Here is a 23,709-nt window from a genome sequence, read left to right as displayed (position 1 = left end):
ATATAAATAGAAATATACAAAATGTACATACCTATATATATATCACATATTGTATAGAATATATAGTTACTTTGAACCTTATACCTAAACGCATAGTGTGCATAAATGTTTGTGTTTTAATTTAGTAATGATATATATGTATAACACAATACGAGTATAATATAGTCAATAAGAGATTTGTTAATGCAGTTAAATTGATTTACCAATGATAATTATAAATGATGTTTTCCATATATATATATATACAAAATATAACAAAAAATAACAAAAAAATAAAAGAAACTTTTCAAACATCATGACACAAAATATCTGTTTTGGAAAGTTGGTTTAATGTTTGAAGTCCTTTCATTGACATCCTTGACAGTTAACTTACTCAGTATATACATATAAATACATAATTATGTACATTTGGAAAAATCTACTTATAAATACATAAATAATATATAAATTAAATAACTAAATTAATTTAACAAACTGTTATATATACACTTATATGTATATGTATATATACAAACCGTTATATATATATATATTACATACATTTATACACAAAATTACTAGTATGTACATAATATATTAAAATTTAAAAATCAACTAGCAGTCATTCACATCATCATGGAAAAACATCAGATATTAAAAAAATTACACATATATATATATAATTATATGTTAGGTAGATATATGAAATCATAAAGTATACATACATACATTTTATAATTTTTCAAATTCTATAAAGAGTTTTTTTATGAAATTGTATATCCTTAATTACAAATATATGCACAAAAATATATAATTCATGTAGATTCTCACCAATCTCAATTCTATAGTATATTTCATTATATAGAAAATATTATATATACAAGTATATAATACTGCACACTAGTATATACATAATATGCAAGAATAATTTTTAATATCCAAAGCCTTTATACTTTCACAAAGTGAATAACGTTAATATATATACATAATTATGTAAATATGTACATATATATATATGAAATATAACTGTAGTAATTTTAAATGACTTTAAATTTAACTGATATACTCATATAATTATGTAAGGATATGATGATTGTCTACTGATATTGATATAGAAAAAAAAAATGATTAAAATTTATAAAAATGATGGAATTTCAAGTTAACAATTTCAAGTTATAAAAGAAATAATATACACAAACATGTGATTTGTTATATAATTAAAATTCATATATAAGATTGCAAGTATAGTTAGTGAGTTATATATGAATGGTGAGTTGAGATGCTCATTACTAAGTATGTTCTATGTTTAATTTATTGAAGTTAGAAAAAAAATTATTGTTGCTCAAATGTTTGAAAATATTGTTATAAGAAAAATTACTTCTGTTATACATTACAACATATACATGACGTATATATATATACTTCTCCTATACTTACAGAGTATAATATAATTGAATTTATTCATATTTATTTGTATATACATATATATAAAGATACTTAAATACAAAATAATGTAAATTCGTTTTCAAATTCCAATTTCAATAATATTTATAAAAAAATGGTGTCGGATACATACAAATATTTTGAGAAATAAAGCGTATTTCATTTCTATGAAAAAACTAAAATACTTTAAGAACTTGGAAGAAAATTCTATTAAAAGTATTTGCTAGAAAACATATTTTATTGCATATATTTAGGAGCAATTTAAAGAAACAAGGATCGATGAACTTAAAAGCGATGTCGGCGGATGCTGGCATCTCGCATTCAACCATGCCGATGAAGTAGAAAGGGAGATCTAAAACTAAGAGAGTTTCATGGTAAGGTCGCCATCTGGGGTTGAAGAATGAGTTCAAAACCTTCTAGGTCTGGTGATTCTCGTCCTCTCAAGAGTCAAGAGACTTGGCGCCCAGAAATATAACCTCTTCTACGAGCTGACAGAACGGGAGACAGATATGCCTGCATTGTAATTAAAAGTAGTTAAAAGGCACATTTGTTTGCTCTAATCTAGGTAACACTGGAAGAAAAAAACGGCGAAACTTTGTCCATAAGCTCGTGATGGCCCATGGTAGATCTGCTTTATCGCTGGCATAGCAGAGTTGCAGGTATTTTTGTGGAAATGTGAAGTGTGCCAGAGACTATGGCAGGCTTAAGTGATTACTATTTATGGAGCACTCTAGTCCTTCTGTTCTAAGGGGTTTCGATAGGGCGTGAACCGAGACACCCATGGAGATCCAAGGGTTACCCAATTACGTCGGTCGTTGAGAAGCACGGTGGGCCGGTGACACCTTGGGAAGGGGTGGAATCTCTTTTCACTGTTGATAGGATTCTCTAAGCTGCGGATAACTTCTCAACCTATACGGCGGCTGGAATGACCGGCATAGTTTCGACAATGTTGTAAAACACTAGGGAATTAATAACTTCATGATTTCAAAAGTTTTTAGAAGCTGCCTCTTACTGTGCCGCATATCCAAATTGTGAAGACGTGTGAGAGTGATCTTCATCCCGCGACCTATGAAAACCCAAAGAATCATGGACCGATTAGACCTCTTTTGTCCTGAAAGCTTTAGAGTTAAATTCTGCGGGACAGAATGGAGTCTTCTCAGATGTTAGATTCACAGCATGCATATAAGGTGGGCAAGTCCACAGAGACGCACTTATTATATAATCCATTACTCATATTAGATATTTTTTTTTTATTTTTATTCTTATAAAATGTTATTAAAGATTTGAAAAGAGTGAATAAAATCGAGTAACGACAAAATTTAGTAATTACATAGACTCTTTGAAAAAAAATAGACTCTTTCATTATAGGTACACACCAATCCATACATAGGTTACAATTTAGTTATCAAACAATTATTATTTCATCAAATAATTAAGTTTTAATTACAAGTTTTACAATGTTTGTAAATTCATACGTATACAAACATACTAACATAAAAAAATTTCATATCAAATCAATATTCAACAAAAACTAAAAAGGAAAACTTCTTATACCTGCATTCGTAATTGTAATTTCCTTATGTACAATTTGCCGCTTTTATTTACTTAACGAAACACTAAAGAACTACTATTTGTTTTACTTTTTATTGGCTTTTTAATTAACCTATATTGAAAATTAATTTTTTCGAACTTATACTTCTTCATTTCTCAAATATTTTAATTTAATAGCATTTTCTATGTGTGTATGGATGTATGTAATTTATCAATATTTGTCCAAATGGAAAATATATACAAACATAAAAGAATTTTCTTATATGCTATGTTTTAATAAATGAGGGTGTAAAATGAAATTTGATGTGATCAGCACATAACCGATTGAATTTTATACATAGACTATACTTTCTGATTAATGTTTTAAAGTTCTTTAGATTTTAAGAAAATAAATAAACTTCTGCAATGCCATTACAATATGTAGCACAGTCTAAAATGTTAATTTAGCTCTGAGGACAAAACTCTGAAGTTGTTCATTTTCAAACATCACCCCATATATTATAATACATGTATACGTATTACACGAAACCTATTTAACTCACAAACTATTCAACCGAATTCGGAAACAAAAATACGCAAAGGCGTCAGACGCACAGATATCTCGTTAAAAATAGTTGTTTTTTAATTACTGAACATATAAATGAAAATTTCTACGTGTAAAGTAGCTATGTAATGTTTGTGGGCGACCACAATATCGCATTTTTTAATGGTAAAAGAGTCGGAGATAGTATAAACCTTTATAGCTAATTAAAATATTTATAACAAAAGTCTCGAGACTGAATTTTTAAATAACATGCATAGGACAACGTTCTTTACAGAACAATTTTTGGGAAAAATTCCACAAATCAATGACTTAATTTGGTCTTCTCTATTAAAGTGCATTATTGGTTGAGCCCTGAATTTTTAATGACATGAAAAAATTTAATAAAAATATACAATAAAAATAACTTTTAATACTTCAGGCCATTTAATTGTCAGCATTTCTAAAAAAACGATACGTAGTTAAAGTTATTGGAAGAAACATAGCCTAATCGGTCCCACTTATGAATAGAGATCGTCAATATTGCAATATATCAGTTCTTCTCATCATGTTAAGCAACGACTTACCACAACGTAACAAAATATTGTAATCAATATATTTATTTAAGAATTTTAAGATTTTTAAACTTTTTCATGTTGAATAAAGCAAAAAAAAAACAATTGATAAGTAAAAATTCACCTAAATTCAAAAGTATATTTTACAAATTATTTATAAAAGTTTTACTAATGAACTTAATTTTTAACCCTTTTATGTGCAACTTATACATTTTATAGCTAAAACATTAGCAACCAAATTATTAACTATGACGTGGTTAATGCAATTATTTATTTCTTTGCGAGATTCAATTCAATATTGAGGAATATTGTTCTATGTACACAGGTCTATGTATACAGGGTCTTATGCAACACAATTTGGGCCGTGTAAGAAGTGTGTTATAAAATTATAAATTTAGCTTTATTTAAAATCGCCAACACTTCTTCTTCTTAAATATTCTTATATGTAGAATAGAATTTATAATCCTCCCATTATAAATAAATAAGAGTCTTATAAATTTTTGTTTTATATATGTATAGGTAGTTCTTGGTTTTATATATGTATAGGTACATTACATGCACAATTAATATTGTAAGAGTCCTTGAATTGTCTTATAAAACTAAAGGTAATAAACGGCTTATAAAGGTTATAAAAATAAATATATTTAATATATTTATTAAAACAAAAGGTTATTAACAAAACTAATGTAAATAACACGTGCCAATAAATTAACCGTTGACATTAAAGAGTTAAAAATAAATTTTCTTTATTAAATCTTTTTTCTCTTTAACAATTTCGTGCATTCTTGTTTTTTATACTCTGTTATACCAATTATTATAAAAGTGTGCTCAGAAAATAAATGTTAAATTGTTATCAACAAAAAGAAAATATTTCTAATATTATATATACCGTTATATTGGACAAAGTCCAACGTCAAATTCAATTACACTAAAAATCAAATAAAAAATTCAAAACGATGATAAAAAAACTCAATTTAAGAGAGAAAAAAATATGTACTCTTGTTACAATTCATTTGTAATTTTTTTGTAAGTATATATATATATGTATATATATATATATGTGATAATATTATATTTAATGTTTTATATTTTTATAAACGAGCAATTTTAACAATTGATCAATTTAGTTTTTATTTAAACCAAAATTTTTACTTTCGTGTACAAAAGTAGAACAAACAATGAGTGCATATATTGCATACCTACATATAATATATAGGTATAAGTGAGTCAATGAACTCATTATTAAGACAAGATTAAAGTTACTCAATTTAAAATAAAATTGGGAAAATAAGTACCTTTGTACATGATTTTAAAATTCAAATTTTTTTTTTTTTCGTAATTAATGAAAATTTTCATAAAATATAACAATCAAGTTCAATCCAAAATGGTGCTTTATTATTTCTACAAACTTACATTTTTACAATTATACTGCAGCAAGAACTTAAGCATGACAATAAAATTATTAACATATGGCAATAGTACTAATAATTTTATTTATAATTTTTAATTACTGAGAAAAATAATTAAGATATATATGTCAATAATTTCAATAGAACACTATTCTCCCACAAATACAGTCAACATTTTGATATAATGAGTAGCTGATGAAATTTGATGTACAAAATTACTAAAATGAAAGTTATAAAAGTTATTCAATTAATCTAGTACATATAAATATTTTTAAAAAATTCCATATGCATATTCAAAATCTAATACTTCATGTAATATTTTTGACTAACAGGATCATAAAGAGCTGAGTATTTGCCTTATATTCACATAAAACTATTTTCAAAATCAAACTTTTCATTATACATTCACTTTTTCTTAAAAAATATTCAAAATTTAATCACAATTCAGCCACCAGTTAGTCACTATTTATTTTGAAAGATTACAAATTTAGTAAATATTTTCAAAATTTTTACATTAATTAGAAAACCTGACGGTAAGAATGAGAAAATTTATGTGACATAATTAAATAACAAAATAAGAGTTTAATTTACTCTTAAAATGATTATTTAATTTTAAATACTCACAAAAATTTTAAAGTGAGTAAAAATAATTTAATGTCTGAAAGAGTGCGATATAGAATTAAAAATTATAAATGTCATTCAATGACAATATTTATATTTAATTCATATATGTACTTAAATTTAAATTACGTACATACATAGCCTATTGTAGCCATTATAATTACAATCAGTCGATAATTTAATCTGGAAATACTCTTGTTTCTCCATAGTATTGCTGTTTCTTAAATTAATAGTGCCTACTTACAAAATTTTCAAATATTTTTATTAACTATAAGTTCTCATGGGTCTTATTTTATATATACATAAATGTAGAGATGTAACTATATGTAATTATATGAAAGCTTTGTACATAATAATAATAATCTTGAAAATATAATTTAAAAAGTGGACAAAATAAAAATCTTTGTAAAAAATTTCTTCTTTAAATTCTAATAAAATTTTTATTATTATTTATTTTTTAATTCTAAAAATAATTCCAAAAATATACCAACATTTTTATTAAATATATAATGTTTATTGTTATTTTTCTTAAACAATATTTTAAATGTGCACATACACACATACTTCCACACATATATACAAAAGATAATATTCGCACATTGGGAAGAATAACGGCACAACTTAAAAAGTATAACTTCGACTTTCGGAATTTAAATTATTTAAAGTATTTATAGCCTAGTGTAAATTACTATCGAATTGTTCTACAGTATAGAACTGTTCTACAAGTATCTGAACAAATTTTCTGCATTATTTTGTTACAGAAAAGCTTTATATATTAAAATATAAATAAGTTTGCGATCCTCTACTTTAACTTGTGTCATTGTTCCCGCAAATGTGCCATATGTTGTTCTCTATAATATCATCTATCCAACATAATATTTTTGATTTTACAATCTCCTACACACATACGTACATATATATTTATATTTGATTTTAAATTAACTAAACACCACATTAAAAATTGTTATATACTTTTTCTCTATATAAAAATCGTTTCAATTTAAAAATAGATTTCACAAAATAACAAAACCAGAAAAATATAAAAAAAAATATAAAAAAAACCAACAATAGAAACTTTAAAATCAACAATAGTTAAAGAAAAATTAGCTAAAAAGTTTTTCTTCAAAAAAAACAAAAAAAAAACTTTTTTAAGTAAAATTATTTGTATATAACCATTATATATATATTGATATGAATATGAGTCTGTATGTTTGTATATATGTATAACATAATATGTATATTAAGAAAAATAATATTGTCATAGGTTGAAATGACACTATGTATTGATATATGAAAATATGTGATATATATGTCATATATACCCATTCATATAAATGTATTATAATGTGATATAAATATGGTAATAAAATTCTCATATTATGCATGATTGTACATACATATAATTAAATGTATAAGGGTATACATATGGACAAACACGTACTTTATATATATATGTGTTATATTATTCATAAAATATATATATATGTATATATATATATATATATATATATATATATATATATATATATATATATATATATATATATATATATATACGTATATAAACAGAATCGCCAAAAATTTTTAACGTATAAACTAAATACATATAATACTCGTTCTGTCACACAAGAAAAAAAGGACGATATCCCCAACAAACATAGCAAAAAAACAAAACAACAAATGTTCTGGGATATTAATAATTTCGAAAAGCTTGTTTCATTTTTTTTCTCTCTCTCTCTTCCTTTTTACTATTTTCATTATTATTGTTTTTTTTTCTTCATCTTTTTTTTGGCAATTTGGTTAAGATTTACATTTTCTATATATATACATATATAGTATATACATATATAGTATATATAGTATATATATACTATATATACTATATATAGCATCTATATAATATATATATATATACGCAAGTTTGTATATATACATAATAGCTTTACAGGGGACTTTTTATATACACAAATAAATATATGCATGCATGTATAAATTGTAACGAAAAAATAATGCTATATATATGTACCTATATGTATATATATTAATATAAAAATATAAAGAAAATCTTTAAAAAAAATTTTTACGTTATTAAAAAATAAAAACACAAAAAAATAGCAAAAAAAACTTTTAAAAGTTTACTTTTACCAGAATTGGGATTTTGTGGTGCTGCTATGTCTCGGCTCAGTCAGAGAAAAATAATAATATATAAAAAAAAAAAGAGAGTAAAATTGAAGTGATGAGAGAAAGAGAGAAAAAAATATCACATATTATTATTCTCTAACGCTATATTGTATAACATATTATATTCATATACATATTACAATATTTAGTCACACATAACACATACATAATATTATGTACGTTTATATATATATATATGTATATGCGAATGTAAAACGTTAATTCTCTTGAATCTCAATTTTATTACGATAAAATTCAAAGTTCAATTCAAATTCAAATAACTGTATAGATATATTCATTCTCATTAATATACACGTAGTATGTTGTGTGTATAACACTTTAATCCTTAAAAGTATAGAAAAATATATGTAATTTATTATAGAGAAAATGTTTCAATTCCAAAATGTTTCATAACGGTAAAATAAATATATCGTTATAATTTTCTCCTTTTATTTTTATACTCACTCAAGAATAAATTAACCTTTAAATATTAATCATTTATAATATTAATAAATATTAAACATTTATTTTCGTTAATAAACAACATATCGAAATGTGAAACAAAAATGAAAATGGAACAAAAGAAAAAAAAATTTAACGAAATTTAACGAAAATTAAAATGTGTATTTATTAATTCATTGATATATGTATAATGAGGGGGAAATTAAAAATAGGAAAACTGTTATAATTTTAATACATATTTCTCCACACTAAAAACGTATAACAATGTGAGAAAAGAGGTTTGACATTATTATTTTTTCACTTGATATCATTTAAAGTTTCAACAAGTATAAAATTTTTTTTTTATCTTTTTACAGTTCATGAGTGCTTTATACTAAGCACTTTTTAAAAAGATTCGTTAATGATGGAAATTTTTCAGGAAAGTTTTGATTTTCGGAAAAGATACCAGATAATACTATTGTTAAATAGTATGGTCATTTTGATTGGAATGCTTTGCGTCAAACAAGAATTGTTAAAAACAATTTGTAGAAAGTTGGTAATACTACGAATAATAACTCGTTTTCGTGAATTCAAAACATGCACAAAATAAAATTTGACAATGATTTTGCAAAAACAAAACATTTACGGAAGCGCTGTAAACTTGAACTGTCAAATATTACGCCCACATGAATGTTCATTCGTAAATGCCGAATTTTGTCAGCAATTTTTTTTTTGTGCATTTTCAAAATTTTTGGTATACTAAATAAATTATTAAGTGAAAACTTACATTTTTCCATTTGTAATTGCCATTCAAGCTAAACATGCAAACTCAAACTTCAATTTAAACAAAGTTTACACACGTTTTACATTTACGAACTTCTATTTTGATAGCTAGTTGACCAGTAATCGTAAAAGAAAATTGTGCACGTTTTGAATTTTTGAAAACGGCGAGTATATTTAGATTCGGTAATAAAAAATTTCGGGTGTTATGCAAACGCTTATATATTCAATTGCAAAAATTTAAGAAAAAATTAAATTGGCAAAAAATGAAAATAAAATTTGATATTTTCGTTTTTTAGAATGATCATAAACTTTTTATGAGAACTTTATTTGATTTTTTTCAGTGTATCTTCTATGTTAAGTTGTTAAACATAGTCATCCCACATTCATATATTTTTTTTGATTTTCATGAATGATGAAAAAATTAATTTAGATGTTTCATAGAATTCCCGAAGTAGAATTCTATATTTCTATAGAAAGAGAGCCTAGACAAATAAAAATGAATAATTTTTTCGGCATTCTTCCTACTATACATTTTTTAAGCCGTATCAAACAGGAAATATAACAGTTAAAGACAATTCATTAAACGCATTTCCAAGCTAATAAATTATTTAATGAATACTTTTACATTTTACGAGAGTATTTTTAAAAAAATTAACTACACAGTATTCAGCCGATTGGGTGGATCCATTTCCATTCTGAAACCATATTTCAAGTATAACAAGATACAAGTATTACAGTTCTAGTTGTGAATATTAGTTTACTGATATTATAGCTAGAATAGACTAGGGATTGTAGTAAATTTTTTAAAAATAAAAAATTTTTTTTTTCCAAATTAACTCCTAAATTTTATTGACAATTGCAAAGATTTCTCTCATAAAATGACATCTCTTGGCAATATTATCAATAAAATTAAAAAAATTGTAATAATAACGTAACCCACTCACATCTCTCCTTCATTGTTCTTGTTTTCCCTTGTTTCATTTTATTTCCATTTTATTTTTCATACGATCCTAATTTTAGGCCTACATGATTTTATTATTCATTTTTTGTATCTTCCATATAAGTAAAATCTTAATATACAATTCTTCTATTTTATGAAGCTTTTACTATAAATGCAGTATACTTTTTACACAATCAGTCCCAAGTTTAATTTATTGCCACAGACAAAATTTAGTAGGTACAATATAAAAGTTTATTATTTTCATATTAATAAATTTATTACTTCGAAAAAAATAAGTGAATCAGCGGTTTTAGATCCTGAAATTTAAATGTTCAATTAAAGGGGAAATTGAAAAATTATATTGCATTACATAGAGTGTGAATTTAAAAATTGTGCTAAAATCCAAATTTTTCATTGGAAATTTCATATTTTTTATATTGTCATTTACATAAATAAATCTAAAATAAGTCATCATTGTGCAATTAATGGCTTTTAGCACTTTTCTAAAAAAAATTTTGAAAAAAAAGTTCTTATTAGTTTCACTTTGCCCGTCCGTCCGTAGACATTTTTAAAAAACTTCTACACCTTTGAGGAAAGAAAGCTGAAATTTTATATGTACTTAGATCATAGACCGTAGAAGAAAATTTTTACCTATCTCTCCTTTCTATAAGTTATCGACTATTGAAATTTGTAAAATTTGAATTCTCAGCGTTTTATATTTCCGAAACCGCAAGCTTATCTTTCTTAACTCAGGCAATTAAGCCTTAAAACCAAGCGTTATGTTAATCCGTCTTTAAATTTATTTTTTGCTCTATTTCGGTCTGCAAAAATCGCTCATCCTAAATAATCAAATTCTGCAATTCAAGAAATAGTTTCGTATATGAATGAAAATAAATTTACTAGTGTGGTAGTTACACATCGACTGTATGTAAACGCAATATTTTCACTTGTTGAAGGGAAAAGTGCTACAATACAAAGTTTAATAAGGGCCAAGTAAAATAAATTTTTCTCATTCCGATTTTTTCTCAAAATTTAGTTATTTACAGTTTTGTCACCTAACCTTTCTGTTCTTTGCTCTCAATTTTTTTAAAAATCATCTCTTATCAAAGAACGCTTTACAAATAAGGCTTTTTCAGTAAATTTTTAAACAGATTATATAAGAAATTTTTATTGCAGTTACACATAAAGCAAGCATACATTGAATATTAGAAATCATGGTAAAAAGAAACCAGTCTACTTTGCCATGCAAAAAATTTCGGAAATTTCCAATGCTTATACATAACCCCTTATAGAGGTCAAGTAACACAATAGTTATACGTAATATAAAGAGTAAAACAACAGAATTGTTAGATTTTTAATAGGAAATTTGAAATAGTTTTTCCAAGGACATAAAAACAAAAATAGGTCAGATGCTTTGAATTTGCAATTGTGATGAAGTCATTTAAAATTCAGCGAATTTCTCCAACTCTTCTCTTCAATATCAGCAGTTCGACCTATTCCTATTCTGACTGGCCATTTTCCATAAACTTTGCAAAAATATCAATTTAATCAAATCCTTCCAATTCACCGCACCTGAATCTTATTCATATATTTTGGATTTTAACATCAATATTTACAAAAATAATTTTTAAAAATAAATTGAAATCATGTACGTACCAACAGTAAATAAAAACCATTTATATAAAATTTTATTTTTGCACTCCATATATACATAAATCGAACAAAGTAATTGTCAAATTCTTAGTAATTTTTTCCCTATACTACAGAAATTCGAAATTTTTATTTATTTATTTATAATTTTTTTTTTTATACCAACTAAAAAAATAACGATTACATATTATTTTTTTCATGTAAATTAAGCATGTCAATGATTGTAATCTAATATATATATATAATAATCACAACCAACAACACATAATTTAATTCAATTTTTACTTCAAATCAAAACAATCAATGCACAATATTTAAAAAGAGGAGGGTTGGATACTTTAATACTTATTTTTTCGTGTACATTTTCCTGTTGCTCTTATTAAATTCGAAAATTTTTTATAACATTCATCATTTCATATACCTTATTTATGAATATATGTATATGTGGGTATATGTTTACGGTATCCGTATAATTGTAATGTCCTTTTTTTTGTTCTTTGCTGCTTTTTTAATACGATATTGAAAAAAACACCTTTTTAGCGTTATGTAACTAGTTAATTTATAACAATTATACTATTTTTTTTTTTTTTTTTTTTGTAAAAATAAAACTTGTAGTTATATACAAATATATGTACAACAGAATACACAATTCATGCTTGTCCAAATGTTTACGATTTAAAGAAAAATTAAGGTAAATTTGTTTACTAATTGTAAAATATAAGAATTGTGTTTCAAATTTCCAAAATCTCTCAGTTTAATTTTCTAATAAATTTTTTTCAAAAAAATTTTATTGAAATTCAAAATTCTATTTTTTGCAAAGTTATTGTTTTTTGATATAATGTCCTCTTGGTTTTATTATTTAAAATTTCTTGCAATTACAGAAAGGATTCGCTTAAATTACTATGTACGTATATTTTTTTTATTATATACGCATAATTTATGATTTATTTCTATATATAACAATAATATACTTATATGTATATGTTTATGGGTATGTAACAGTGTTGCAAGTTTATACGCAACTTATCGCAAGAACTTAAATTACTTATCGTATACGAGTACATAGTTAATAATACAAAATTTCAATGTAATATAATGAAAAAAAAAAAAAAATCAGTGACGTGCAAAGATTTTTATTAAAACTTCTTATTATTAATTGTACACTTAAATTGGGAAGAGAGGGAAATTATAATTTTATTATTTCTACAAAATGAGTCAAACAAAATTATGGTAATGCAATTCTGCTTATACTCTAAAACTTCTTGTCTCAGTTAAAATTTCAAAGTCTGTTATAGTCTAATTCGCTATTTTATTCGGCAAGTGAGAAGAAAATGAATAACTATCATTTATTTGTATAATGTAATTTCTGGCTACAAGTGAGAAGAATTTTATGGTAATACGCAATTTATCTCGTCTATTTCTAAAACGTAAACAAAATTCATTCAATTTGTTTTTGAAAGTGAGACGATCATTCTACAATTTGAAAAAAATATACAAAAATCCAATTGAAAAAATTAGTAATTTCAATAGAAATATGAAACATTAATTAGAAAAACGGAGTATTCTGATTTGAAATTGAGCAAAAATTGAGTAAAAATGCGAGTAACACGATTAGGCTGTTTTTTATTATAAATCAGAATAAATTATGCTACCATATTTACATTTTTTATTGAAATGGTCGCCTATAACAATATGCAATAAATTTTGTTAAAATTTCAATTGAAAAAATTTCCTAAAATTTTATGTAGTTGAAAATCTAACTAAATTTAATTAAAAGATAAAGTTTAATTAAAAATTTTCTCTTAATAAGATGATTAAGTATGTGAAATTATACAATTGTCGTTTTCAAAAATTTTAAAAAAATATTTTCTTAATATCAGAGATTTTTTCCAAATTACGCCTCACATATTCTACCTTCACAACACTACCTATGTGTCAATTACGCCACTGACTATGTACTTATACAAACATATATTGAACAATAACATGTGTTTAATATTTTTTCACTTGATTTATTATTATTTTTTAACATTAATGTCTAAAAAGAAAAACAAATTACCAAAAAGAGGGTGTTAAAAAAAAAGAAACAAACTTAACCACCGTAATATAATTAACTGTATATGAAAATATTTTAATATTGACGAACTACAAAAAATATAATTTTATAAAATTTTAGCAAAAAATAGAATCATACAAAAAAAATAAAAAAAAAGAAACAGGCCACATGCAATTACAATTTACACGAAATTCAACTATACAAGGGGTTTGAAACTTTTCCTCTACCTGGGTATAGTAGTATGAACTATATGAAGTGTAAGGGTCATTAAATATTACATGCTTAAAGAAAAACAAAAATAACAGATACAAAATGTATGTATGTATAAATATAAATATCCGCGTAAATATTATATATGCATGTAAATAATAGAAAAAATGAAGGAAAGCTTAATATGACCTAATGATTTTTTGAAATAACTGTGTAATTTGAGAATTACAATAAACATGCACGAAATCAATTAATGTTATACTATATTCAATTCAAAATATACATACATTCACACATAATTGCATAAAGATCTAAGATTTTTATATTAATCAAAAAACATAACCGTTAATCTAGTGACTTTTAAGTTATGTGATATAGGTGGTAATAAAATCGGTTCCCTATTATTATAATGTAGGCTATATATGTATGTATGTACATAGATTACTGTTAACTAACTATAATACCATGTTGTACTTAGTAAAAGAAAATTTTATTCATAAATTTTTTTTTCATGTTATTTAACACAGTTAATATAATCGTCGATGCCGATACGTCATATCTGCAGAAATCAGTATGTATTAAAAAATTTTGTCATTGTTCCTTTAAAACTGCCATATTAATCATATGTTCTACAAGAATTTAAGAGAAAAAATATTGAAAGGTTCCTTGCTGCTGCAATTTGCACTTTCCTGTCAGCTTTGCTGAAAAATTGTGAAATTAGTATGTTAATACGATGTGTGAATATTCATTTCTTCCCTTTTAGTCTTCTGTTTTGCGTGATTTTTATATAAAACATCTGATAAATTTGCAGCCCTCCAATTAGTTTTTTAGATTCCTTCTGTTTTAATAAATTTCTAGCTGCGTTTAATGTCCTTCTAAGTTAGATTTATAACCATATCCCTTCATTGCTATGATCATTATAGATTTGGTAAGCAACTACACTTTCTTCATTAATTCAATAAAAAGATTTTTAATACGTAATCCTTTCTATTCCTTCAAAAAAAAAACTTTTTAGGTTTGAATTTTTTCTAATATATGTCGCACTTATTGATAAAGAGCATTTGGGTAGGACTTCAAGTAAAATAATGTAACTACTTTCACATAGATGGCACTTGTTTTTTTTTTTTAAGTTTGCATATTACTAAAAATGAAGATATTAAAAAAATTAGAGACAACTGCTAAACGTTTAAAATATACTGGTTAACAAAAATTTACTGTAAGTCATTAGATCATCCGCCACGAGATGACTCTGTTTTTACTTCGAAATATCTTCATACCATTTCATGCGAAAGTGTAATATAGAAGTTTATATACTACTGATAATTTATAAAATTCCCAATTTTTTTCGAACATTAGAAAAAAGTACTTGGCTAAAAAAAGGAAAATTTTTGCATGTGTAAATATTCTTTGGTAAAAATTGTGACAAAATACCTTTGCCAAACGGTAAAATATAATAGTTGAAAAAGTAAATACGAAAAATCCTTTTTACGAAAAATCCTTTCTTTGCATTCTCTATTATCAATTAAACAAATTTTCCTTAAGACATCTATGATGCAGTCGCAAAAGTTTTCTTCTAAAAATAATGTTTTGAATATTAGCTCGAAAAGAATTGTGAGCGTATTAATATCGTGTCAGATACTGCTGAATACTTTTACTGTTAATGGTGTGTTACTACTATTTCTAATTCCCAAAATGTAAATAGCATATACTAATTTTGATTTATTAGGTCTCCAAAAACTAGGAAAATAAAATTAAAAAATCTAGATCTTTATTACTTAGAAAAATTTTCTGAAAAATATAAAAAACATAGCATATAACAGCGATTATCTTTTTATAAATTCTGATACTAATTTGTTGAATTGCTCAGCATAACGTAAATGTATATTATGTTTTCCTTCTGGGAACTCGTAATAACTGAAAAACAATGTTGAAATAAGCATTAAAAGACACAGATTAAGATAGTGATATTCCCAGAAATATTTATACTAATACTAAATTAGCTTACCTGCAGTTAGTTATTTTCTCTTTTAAATACGGAACATGCTCAGGAGAAATCATTGGATCTTTTTTACCATGAACAATTAAAGTTGGACAAGAAATTTTTTCTACCTCTTCCATACAAATATTTCCCTTCTTTTCCTTATAGATTAACGTCATAATATCAACCCAATCAGACCATAATTTTGGAAAACCATCAACACCATAGATTTTTTCCATTGGTTCTCTCATTCGAGGTGACCATTTTTTCACATCTCGAATTGCTTACAAAAATTTATTGAATAGAAACTTGTTAATATGTTAACATAATGCATTATGAAATTTTATACCTTCATAAAGTTTTACATCTTCCTCGTTTATAAAAGCATTAGCACCCCAAATAACTAATTTTTCCACAGCTTTTGTATTTGTTCCAGCTAAAATTATAGCAGTGATACCACCATCACTCCAACCTAATATTGAATAATTGGGTGATCCTAATTCTAACATTAATTGATGAGCATATTCAGCATCTTTATTAAAAAAATCCAAGCCAAATTGTTTTTGAGGCGGTATAGATTTACCGTAACCTGGTGGATCCCAAGCTATAATTTTATAGTCTGGTAACAGTTTTGGCAATAACTCTATTTGAGGTTTAAAATCAGTCCAGGCAGATCCTAGTGCTCCTGGCATACATAATATACTTTTTTTACCTTGCCCCGATTCAACAATATTCACGGAAATATCTGATGATATTTTAATTTTCTTTTCCTTAACTTGGGTAGAAAACATTCGGCTTGCGAATTTAATTTTTTGTAAAAATTTAATACTGTTAGCAAAACCCATTTTTAAGTTTTCACTAAAGTTGCCAAATAATTTAAAATTATTTTGCAAAGATGATTTTTTTCCAGATACAATACTTTTTCAACTATCAACTCTTACAGTCTTATTATTCCTCTACAGCCTTATCGTCTTATCAAGAGTAAATAAACAAAATCATATGGCCAAAATGCAACATTCCAAAAAGACAAGGATGTGACTTTGTTCTCAGTTACGTAGCAAATATGCTACGTTGTGTCAATAAAAAAAAATACGATATAACTTTGCTCAGTGTCAAATTAGTTATGGTAAATTAAGCTCTGAAATCTACGTTGAGATTTTGTCGGAGACTAAAATGAAAACAAGAAGAAAAATTAGCGAACTCCAAAATATTTTTAAAAAATATTTATAATTTTTCGAATCTCCTTTCTTTCAAAGAAACTTCTTTAAATTTGAAAAAATAAAAATATTCCTTTTATTGATTACACCTCCTCTTTGAAAATAAGTCACCATTTGATTCACAATATATACTAATTATAAATTATTGTGAATTTAAATTATACTCAATATAATTTTACGATATTTCAAAAATTGCACATGCATGATGTGTGTGTATGACAGATCTTCTATTTTATTTACCTGTTTTAATTTTTTGTAAATAAAAATAAAGTACACAATTTGAGTTTTTCCTTCTAAAAATCCAATTATTAATTTTTAAATGTTTTTGTAAGGATTACAACAGAAAAATATATGGCCGAGCAATATAAGTATTGCATTTGTTTTTATTATTACTTTATTATAAAACAATCTAATGTTTTGCTGCTTTGTACAAATATAAAATTAAAACATCTTTTTTATTTTAGGTTAATTTACCCCGTGAAATATTACCGCGATTACCTTATCAACGACATAAGACCAGACGGAAGAGAATTTGATAAATTTCGTCCAATTGCTTTAAATATCGGTTCAATTAACACTGCTGATGGATCAGCAATTGTAAAAATTGGTAACACAAACATTGTTTGCGGAATTCGAGCTGAGTTGGCTAAACCAAAAGCTGAAACTCCAGAAAGCGGGTTTTTAGTGCCTAGTATTGAATTACCTCCTATATGTTCAAAAAAATATCGTGAAAATGATTCAAGTTTTAAAATAGCGAATAAAGATGCTGATGTTTTAACTTGTACTCTTTATGATATATTAACAAATGCAAGATGTGTCGATTTGAAAGAGTTGTGTATCTGTAAAGAACGTTTAGTATGGGCAATATATTTGGATATAGTTTGTTTAAATCATGATGGCTGTGTCTTAGATACGGCTTTAGTAGCTGCTTTGGCTGCTTTAAAAAATTTAACTCTACCCAAAATTGACTATGATGCCGATATTAACAGCATTTCTGTAAACGTCGAGGAAAGAAGTAAAATTAAAATAAATTCTCTTCCTGTTGCTACAACTCTTATGGTGTTTGATGAGTAAGTAAGGTTTGATTTAAAGTAATAAGAATTTTTAATTTATACACCCAGCATAGCAAACGAATTTAATAGTTTTAGTAATAAATAATGTAATATTTATTTTTTTTAGCAATATTATTGTAACTGATCCTACTTCGGAAGAGGAAGATTTGTCCAGTACAATGATAACAATTGCAATATGCAATTCCGATGTTTGTTTTGTTTTTAAACCAGGCGGTACACCATTTAGTCAAAACCAGATGGAGATTTGTACAAATAGAGCGTTAGCAAGAGAAAGTTATATTTTAGAATTATTAAATAATGCTAAGGCTGGTAATTTGAATTTAAAAGAATAATAAAAAGTATTCGAAAATATTTTTCTAAAATTCGTATTTTTTATTAAAAAAAAAAAAAAAACTAAACATATTATTAAAGAACTTTTATTTCGAAAAATTTAACACCACTCATATGTTCGTTTTTCTAAATCATTCAAAATAAACAAATTTAAATCCTTTTTTTTTATGTAACAAAAAATTTCTTTATCTAAACTGGTGAAACTGAATAATCTATTGGAAATTTAAATGAATGTGATCCATATGCAAACACACTTGGTAGAAGTCCAGCATTCGGCACTATATTCCAAGACAATGTTAGTGTAACATTTGGATTTCCCCTAAAAAACAAACATAATTTTTTAATTTTTTTTAATTTGAAAAAAATTTCTAGGAATAAAATAGTTTACTAATTTTTTTTTCACTAGTTATAGGTAATAGTTTTGTTTGGCCGACCTGATTAATATTATGTACGTATATATGTATGTATAAATACATAATATCAATGCCTAAAAGTTATGATAAAATACGAGTCGCAAACGAGATTTTCGATAACTCAGATATGCACTTAAAGACCTAACTTAAATCTTAAAAATCTTTTTTTGCATCTTGTAAATTTACAAGAACTAACTAGCTCACTTTTTCAGATCTGTGACGAAACTTTAGAACTTAAACTATGCTATGAATTTCGAACGTGCTTTTTTTGCAACTGAGATTTGTTGCAACATGACTACATTTGAAGATTTTGTAACTTAATATTTACTTACCTTAAGCCATTTCCATCATCCCAGAAATAATATTTTGTGTTCATATTCTTAAAATCTAATACAGTATTCTCCCCTCTTAATATAATTTTATCCCAGAGAACAACTTGATTTAAAACATTATCTTTTGTTTGATATTCCGCTGTTAAATATAAGAAAAGCTGTTTTACATTCCAATTGAACAAGCTTGTCAAATTTGTTTGAAGATCAAATGTTAGGAAGCCCAAATCATGTTTTTCTCTTGAAGCTCCATAGTCTGGTACATTTTTACTAAAATAAATACATATATTTTGTTTTTGTTTTATTAAAAAAAAAAGACGTTTTTATTTACACTAAAACTTTAACAGTATTAATTTTTGCTTCAGTTCGATAATCTAGAAATACTGTTGAAACGAAACAACAGAAAGTCAAGCATGCTAAAAGGCTGAGAGAATAAGCTAATATAGCATTCCCTCTCGTAAGAACTGTATGCATTTTCTATGTTATTTAAATTTCGTTTAAACTCTATAAATCTTATGGATTATAAGTAATAATTTAATACTATTCTAAGGACCTAAAAACTTTATTATATTTAAATTTAATTAAATGCACCTCTTAGGTTTTGACGACACGTCAGAAAAAAGTTTGTCGAGTCGGCTTTGAAATTTTTAGAAATGTCAAATATATAATTTGACATTTTGAATAAAAGTCATTTTTCGTTAAATGCGAGTGCTGCCTTCGATTTTCGTTTGTAAGTAAAATACTTTAAATTCCCGTGGCGAATATTAGAACTAATTTTATAAATTATATAACAATTGTAGGAGCACATAAAACTTATTTTAGCATAAATAATTATATTTAATAATTATTAATATACAATTAGTTTAGAAATAAAAGAATTAAAAGAAAACTAGGTCTGTTTAACTTGACAACATATCTATATAAAAGGTTTTTCTTTTCAAGAATTTATTAGAATATTTTCTTTTTTTGTAAATAATTTATTCTAAATATCACAGTTTGAATAGATACTAAAATATAATAAGATTACAAATATTTTAAGTTTCCAAAACATCCAATATCCAGTCAATATATCTGTTTACTCTTGTGTAAATTCCAGGCAATCCTGGTCTAGCGCAACCTATTCCAGTTGAAACAACTCCAATCAATTTATTCTCATATATAAGTGGCCCACCAGAATCAGCCTTAAAAAAATTAAAAAAAAAAATTAATTTTTAAAATTATCGTAAGATGTCTGACATGTTATGTTTGTTTATAAATTAAATATATTGTGTAGGCATATAGGCAAAAGAAACAGTTTACGCCATGCTTCCTTTAGACTAAATCTTTTATTTATTAATTTATTTTAAACTAAACAGCAGTGAATTGTTCGGATAAGGACGAGAAAAACTTAGGGCAAACTTAAAATTTAAACGGTAAACGTACTGTATACAACTAAATACAATCTAAACAACTATATAAATATATGTAATCTCCATCCTCAATAGTACTTAATTACATACACACATAATTATATTGCATACGTACATTATTGATATTATAATCTACCACTTATGCAAGTATGTTATACATAGATATGCGCACATATATAACGGTAATTTTTTTAACCTTACCCAACATGAATCAATTCCTCCATTTTCATATCCAGCACACAAATGCGTTTCCAATATTATATTCTTCTTGTGGTTATTTGCAAAAGATTGCTGACATAGAACATTATTCCAAACTCTAACATTCGCTTTTTGTAAAATATCTGACCGAACACCTTGAGAACGATCCTCATTTGTCCATCCCCAACCAATAACTGTTGCTAATGAATTTTCATATAATTTTTCCTTTTCCAAATTATTTGCAAAACAAATCGGTTTGATATGCTCATTGAAGATAAAAGGAGTTTCCGTTTCTAACAGAGCTACAAGAGTATATTATAAGTACATTTGTGGTAATAAAATATTACTTATTATGTATGCCAGTAAGGTACCTGTACAAACATAATTCATATATTATGCTACATTTATGCAATTACCTAAATCATTATCAGATTTTGCACATTTGTATTTAGGATGAATTACAGCTCTTTTGAAATTAAACTCATACGGTTTATAATTTTCTGCACTTTCAAAATTTTTATCATTATCAGAAATTTTATATAATCCAGCTACACCTTTTATAAGGGTAATTTTAACTTGTTCATTAAATCCATTACAAAGACAATGAGCAGCTAAACGATGTGAAGAACATCAATAAAGAGCATGATTGACACAAACAAATGAAAATGTATAAAAATGATTCTGTACAGTGTGAATATGAAAATAGTAAATTATTTTCAATTTACCTGTTAATACCCAATTTTCATTTATAATACTACCACCACATAAATGTCCACCACGAAATTTTAAACTAATCATATGGGGAAATTCATTTTTTTCTGCATCATTTCCACCAACTATTCGAGGATCTCGTTTATTATGATTTCCTTCTTTAGTAAAACAAAAGTTGGAAGATACTATAAAAATTTCATAAGGCATACTTTTATCATTCACAATAAACAATTATGTAAAATAAATATGTAAGTTTTATAGGAACTTTTTAATAAAATTTTCTACCAGATAAAACACGTGTATTGTATTAATTTTAAAATTTTAATGAATGTTTTTTTATGTACTTATGTGTATGTGATGATTGAACTTGATTATTTTTATTATTTAAATACGGAAAAAAACTGAAACTAATTCAGAACAAGCGTCATAAATCATAAACAATTTGTAATTAATTAATCTATCGTTTGTGAATATCTATGCACATATATTATGTAGGTATATACATATGTGCATAATTTATTGGGTGTATAACACTTACTTTTGTGTAGTTAAAAAAACAAAAATAAAATTAACATTGAAAAGTTTATTTGCATCTTTTTATATACCATTCAATTTTTTAAGTTCATTGATTAAAGTTGAAATGAAAAAGTACGGGTTAGATTTTGAATGTAAATGGAAATTAACTTCCCTATATTTAATTAAGTGAACGGATTAATTAGAGTAAAAGTTAATTAAACTTTTAAATTAAAAAAATTATTTTCTTAAGTAGGAAACTAATAAAAGGGGCACAAATTGTATTCATACACCCATATATGTATGTAGGTACATATGTATAATTTTCATTTGTGTTACCTAAGTACAATATTATTATTTATTTTGGACGCAGACAGATGATGCGTTCTCAACTTCTTATTACTATTTCACCGCACTCTTTTTAGCTTATAAATCATATTTGTGATTTATATACTAATTTAATGCTAATTTTGACCAATAGGAGGAATTCTATTTAAAATTCTTATTTTGGACTGTACTTAACGTGATATATATGTATACTTGTATAACATATAATATATTATGTAATTATATATGTATGTACGTGTTTGGCGTACGTCAGGTGCAAAATAGAAGTGTGTGGTTCGCCTCCTCCCTCATATCATTATTAAACGAATTGAGAAAGTTCAAAAAAATTTTTGGGATAAGAAGATTTGAGTTTTCTTTTAAGAGATCTTGGCTTAGATCTATAAAATCTGTCATCGTACAAATATAGGGCCCATGATTTTACGAGTATACTGCTTCAGCATTTTGTTTGAAATAATAAATTCAGTTGAATTCGTAGAATGTTTAAAAATCTATGTATTTTAATTAATAAAATTTCTTTATTATATTTTTTTTAAGTCAATTAGAATATGAGGTCCTTTGCCTTTAGTGTGGTCCAATAACAAACTTTTCAAAGAAATCAAATAATCAAGTTTAAGTAATAATGGAATTTTTATAATAAGTTTTTTTAAATTTTGATGATCATATGCGTATGTTATGTAATTTTATGTAGTTTTTTGTAAAGTGCTGAAGTACGTATGTATGTTGGCATGTATGTATTTTTATTATATAAATATGCATTATATTTTATACTTACATCTTCCAATATTAGCAGTAAATGCAGTTTTATTTAAAAAAATCATTATATAAAAATAT

At 25.2% G+C, this 23,709-nt stretch overlaps 4 protein-coding genes across 4 annotated transcripts; 1 reads left to right on the top strand and 3 right to left on the bottom strand.

Annotated features, from left to right (window-relative positions):
- Nucleotides 1-16,105: 16,105 nt before the first annotated feature.
- Nucleotides 16,106-17,304, bottom strand: LOC129613991 (valacyclovir hydrolase). Its single transcript, XM_055528357.1, has 3 exons — nt 16,687-17,304; nt 16,365-16,620; nt 16,106-16,273 (listed from the first exon to the last, which is right to left on the bottom strand). Exons 1-3 carry the CDS (start codon nt 17,180-17,182, stop codon nt 16,183-16,185), a joined length of 843 nt encoding a protein of 280 aa, XP_055384332.1. The 5' UTR covers nt 17,183-17,304; the 3' UTR covers nt 16,106-16,182.
- A 485-nt stretch (nt 17,305-17,789) lies between these two features.
- LOC129613970 (exosome complex component RRP43-like) lies at nt 17,790-18,983 on the top strand. The gene is made up of 3 exons (XM_055528324.1): nt 17,790-17,922; nt 18,019-18,624; nt 18,734-18,983. Exons 1-3 carry the CDS (start codon nt 17,906-17,908, stop codon nt 18,957-18,959), a joined length of 849 nt encoding a protein of 282 aa, XP_055384299.1. The 5' UTR covers nt 17,790-17,905; the 3' UTR covers nt 18,960-18,983.
- Nucleotides 18,984-19,027: 44 nt separating this feature from the next.
- LOC129613971 (signal peptidase complex subunit 3) lies at nt 19,028-20,328 on the bottom strand. The gene is made up of 3 exons (XM_055528326.1): nt 20,031-20,328; nt 19,703-19,969; nt 19,028-19,276 (listed from the first exon to the last, which is right to left on the bottom strand). Exons 1-3 carry the CDS (start codon nt 20,171-20,173, stop codon nt 19,147-19,149), a joined length of 540 nt encoding a protein of 179 aa, XP_055384301.1. The 5' UTR covers nt 20,174-20,328; the 3' UTR covers nt 19,028-19,146.
- A 405-nt stretch (nt 20,329-20,733) lies between these two features.
- LOC129613941 (trypsin-4-like) lies at nt 20,734-23,696 on the bottom strand. Its single transcript, XM_055528291.1, has 5 exons — nt 23,651-23,696; nt 22,032-22,202; nt 21,723-21,917; nt 21,310-21,506; nt 20,734-20,880 (listed from the first exon to the last, which is right to left on the bottom strand). The coding sequence occupies exons 1-5, from the start codon at nt 23,694-23,696 to the stop codon at nt 20,734-20,736; spliced, it is 756 nt and encodes a 251-aa protein (XP_055384266.1).
- Nucleotides 23,697-23,709: the final 13 nt, after the last annotated feature.

The sequence above is a fragment of the Condylostylus longicornis genome, unplaced genomic scaffold (assembly GCF_029603195.1).
Source record: "Condylostylus longicornis isolate FDR11 unplaced genomic scaffold, ASM2960319v2 ptg000098l, whole genome shotgun sequence".
Lineage (NCBI taxonomy): Eukaryota > Metazoa > Arthropoda > Insecta > Diptera > Dolichopodidae > Condylostylus > Condylostylus longicornis.
This window is presented reverse-complemented; position numbering and strand designations above follow the sequence as displayed.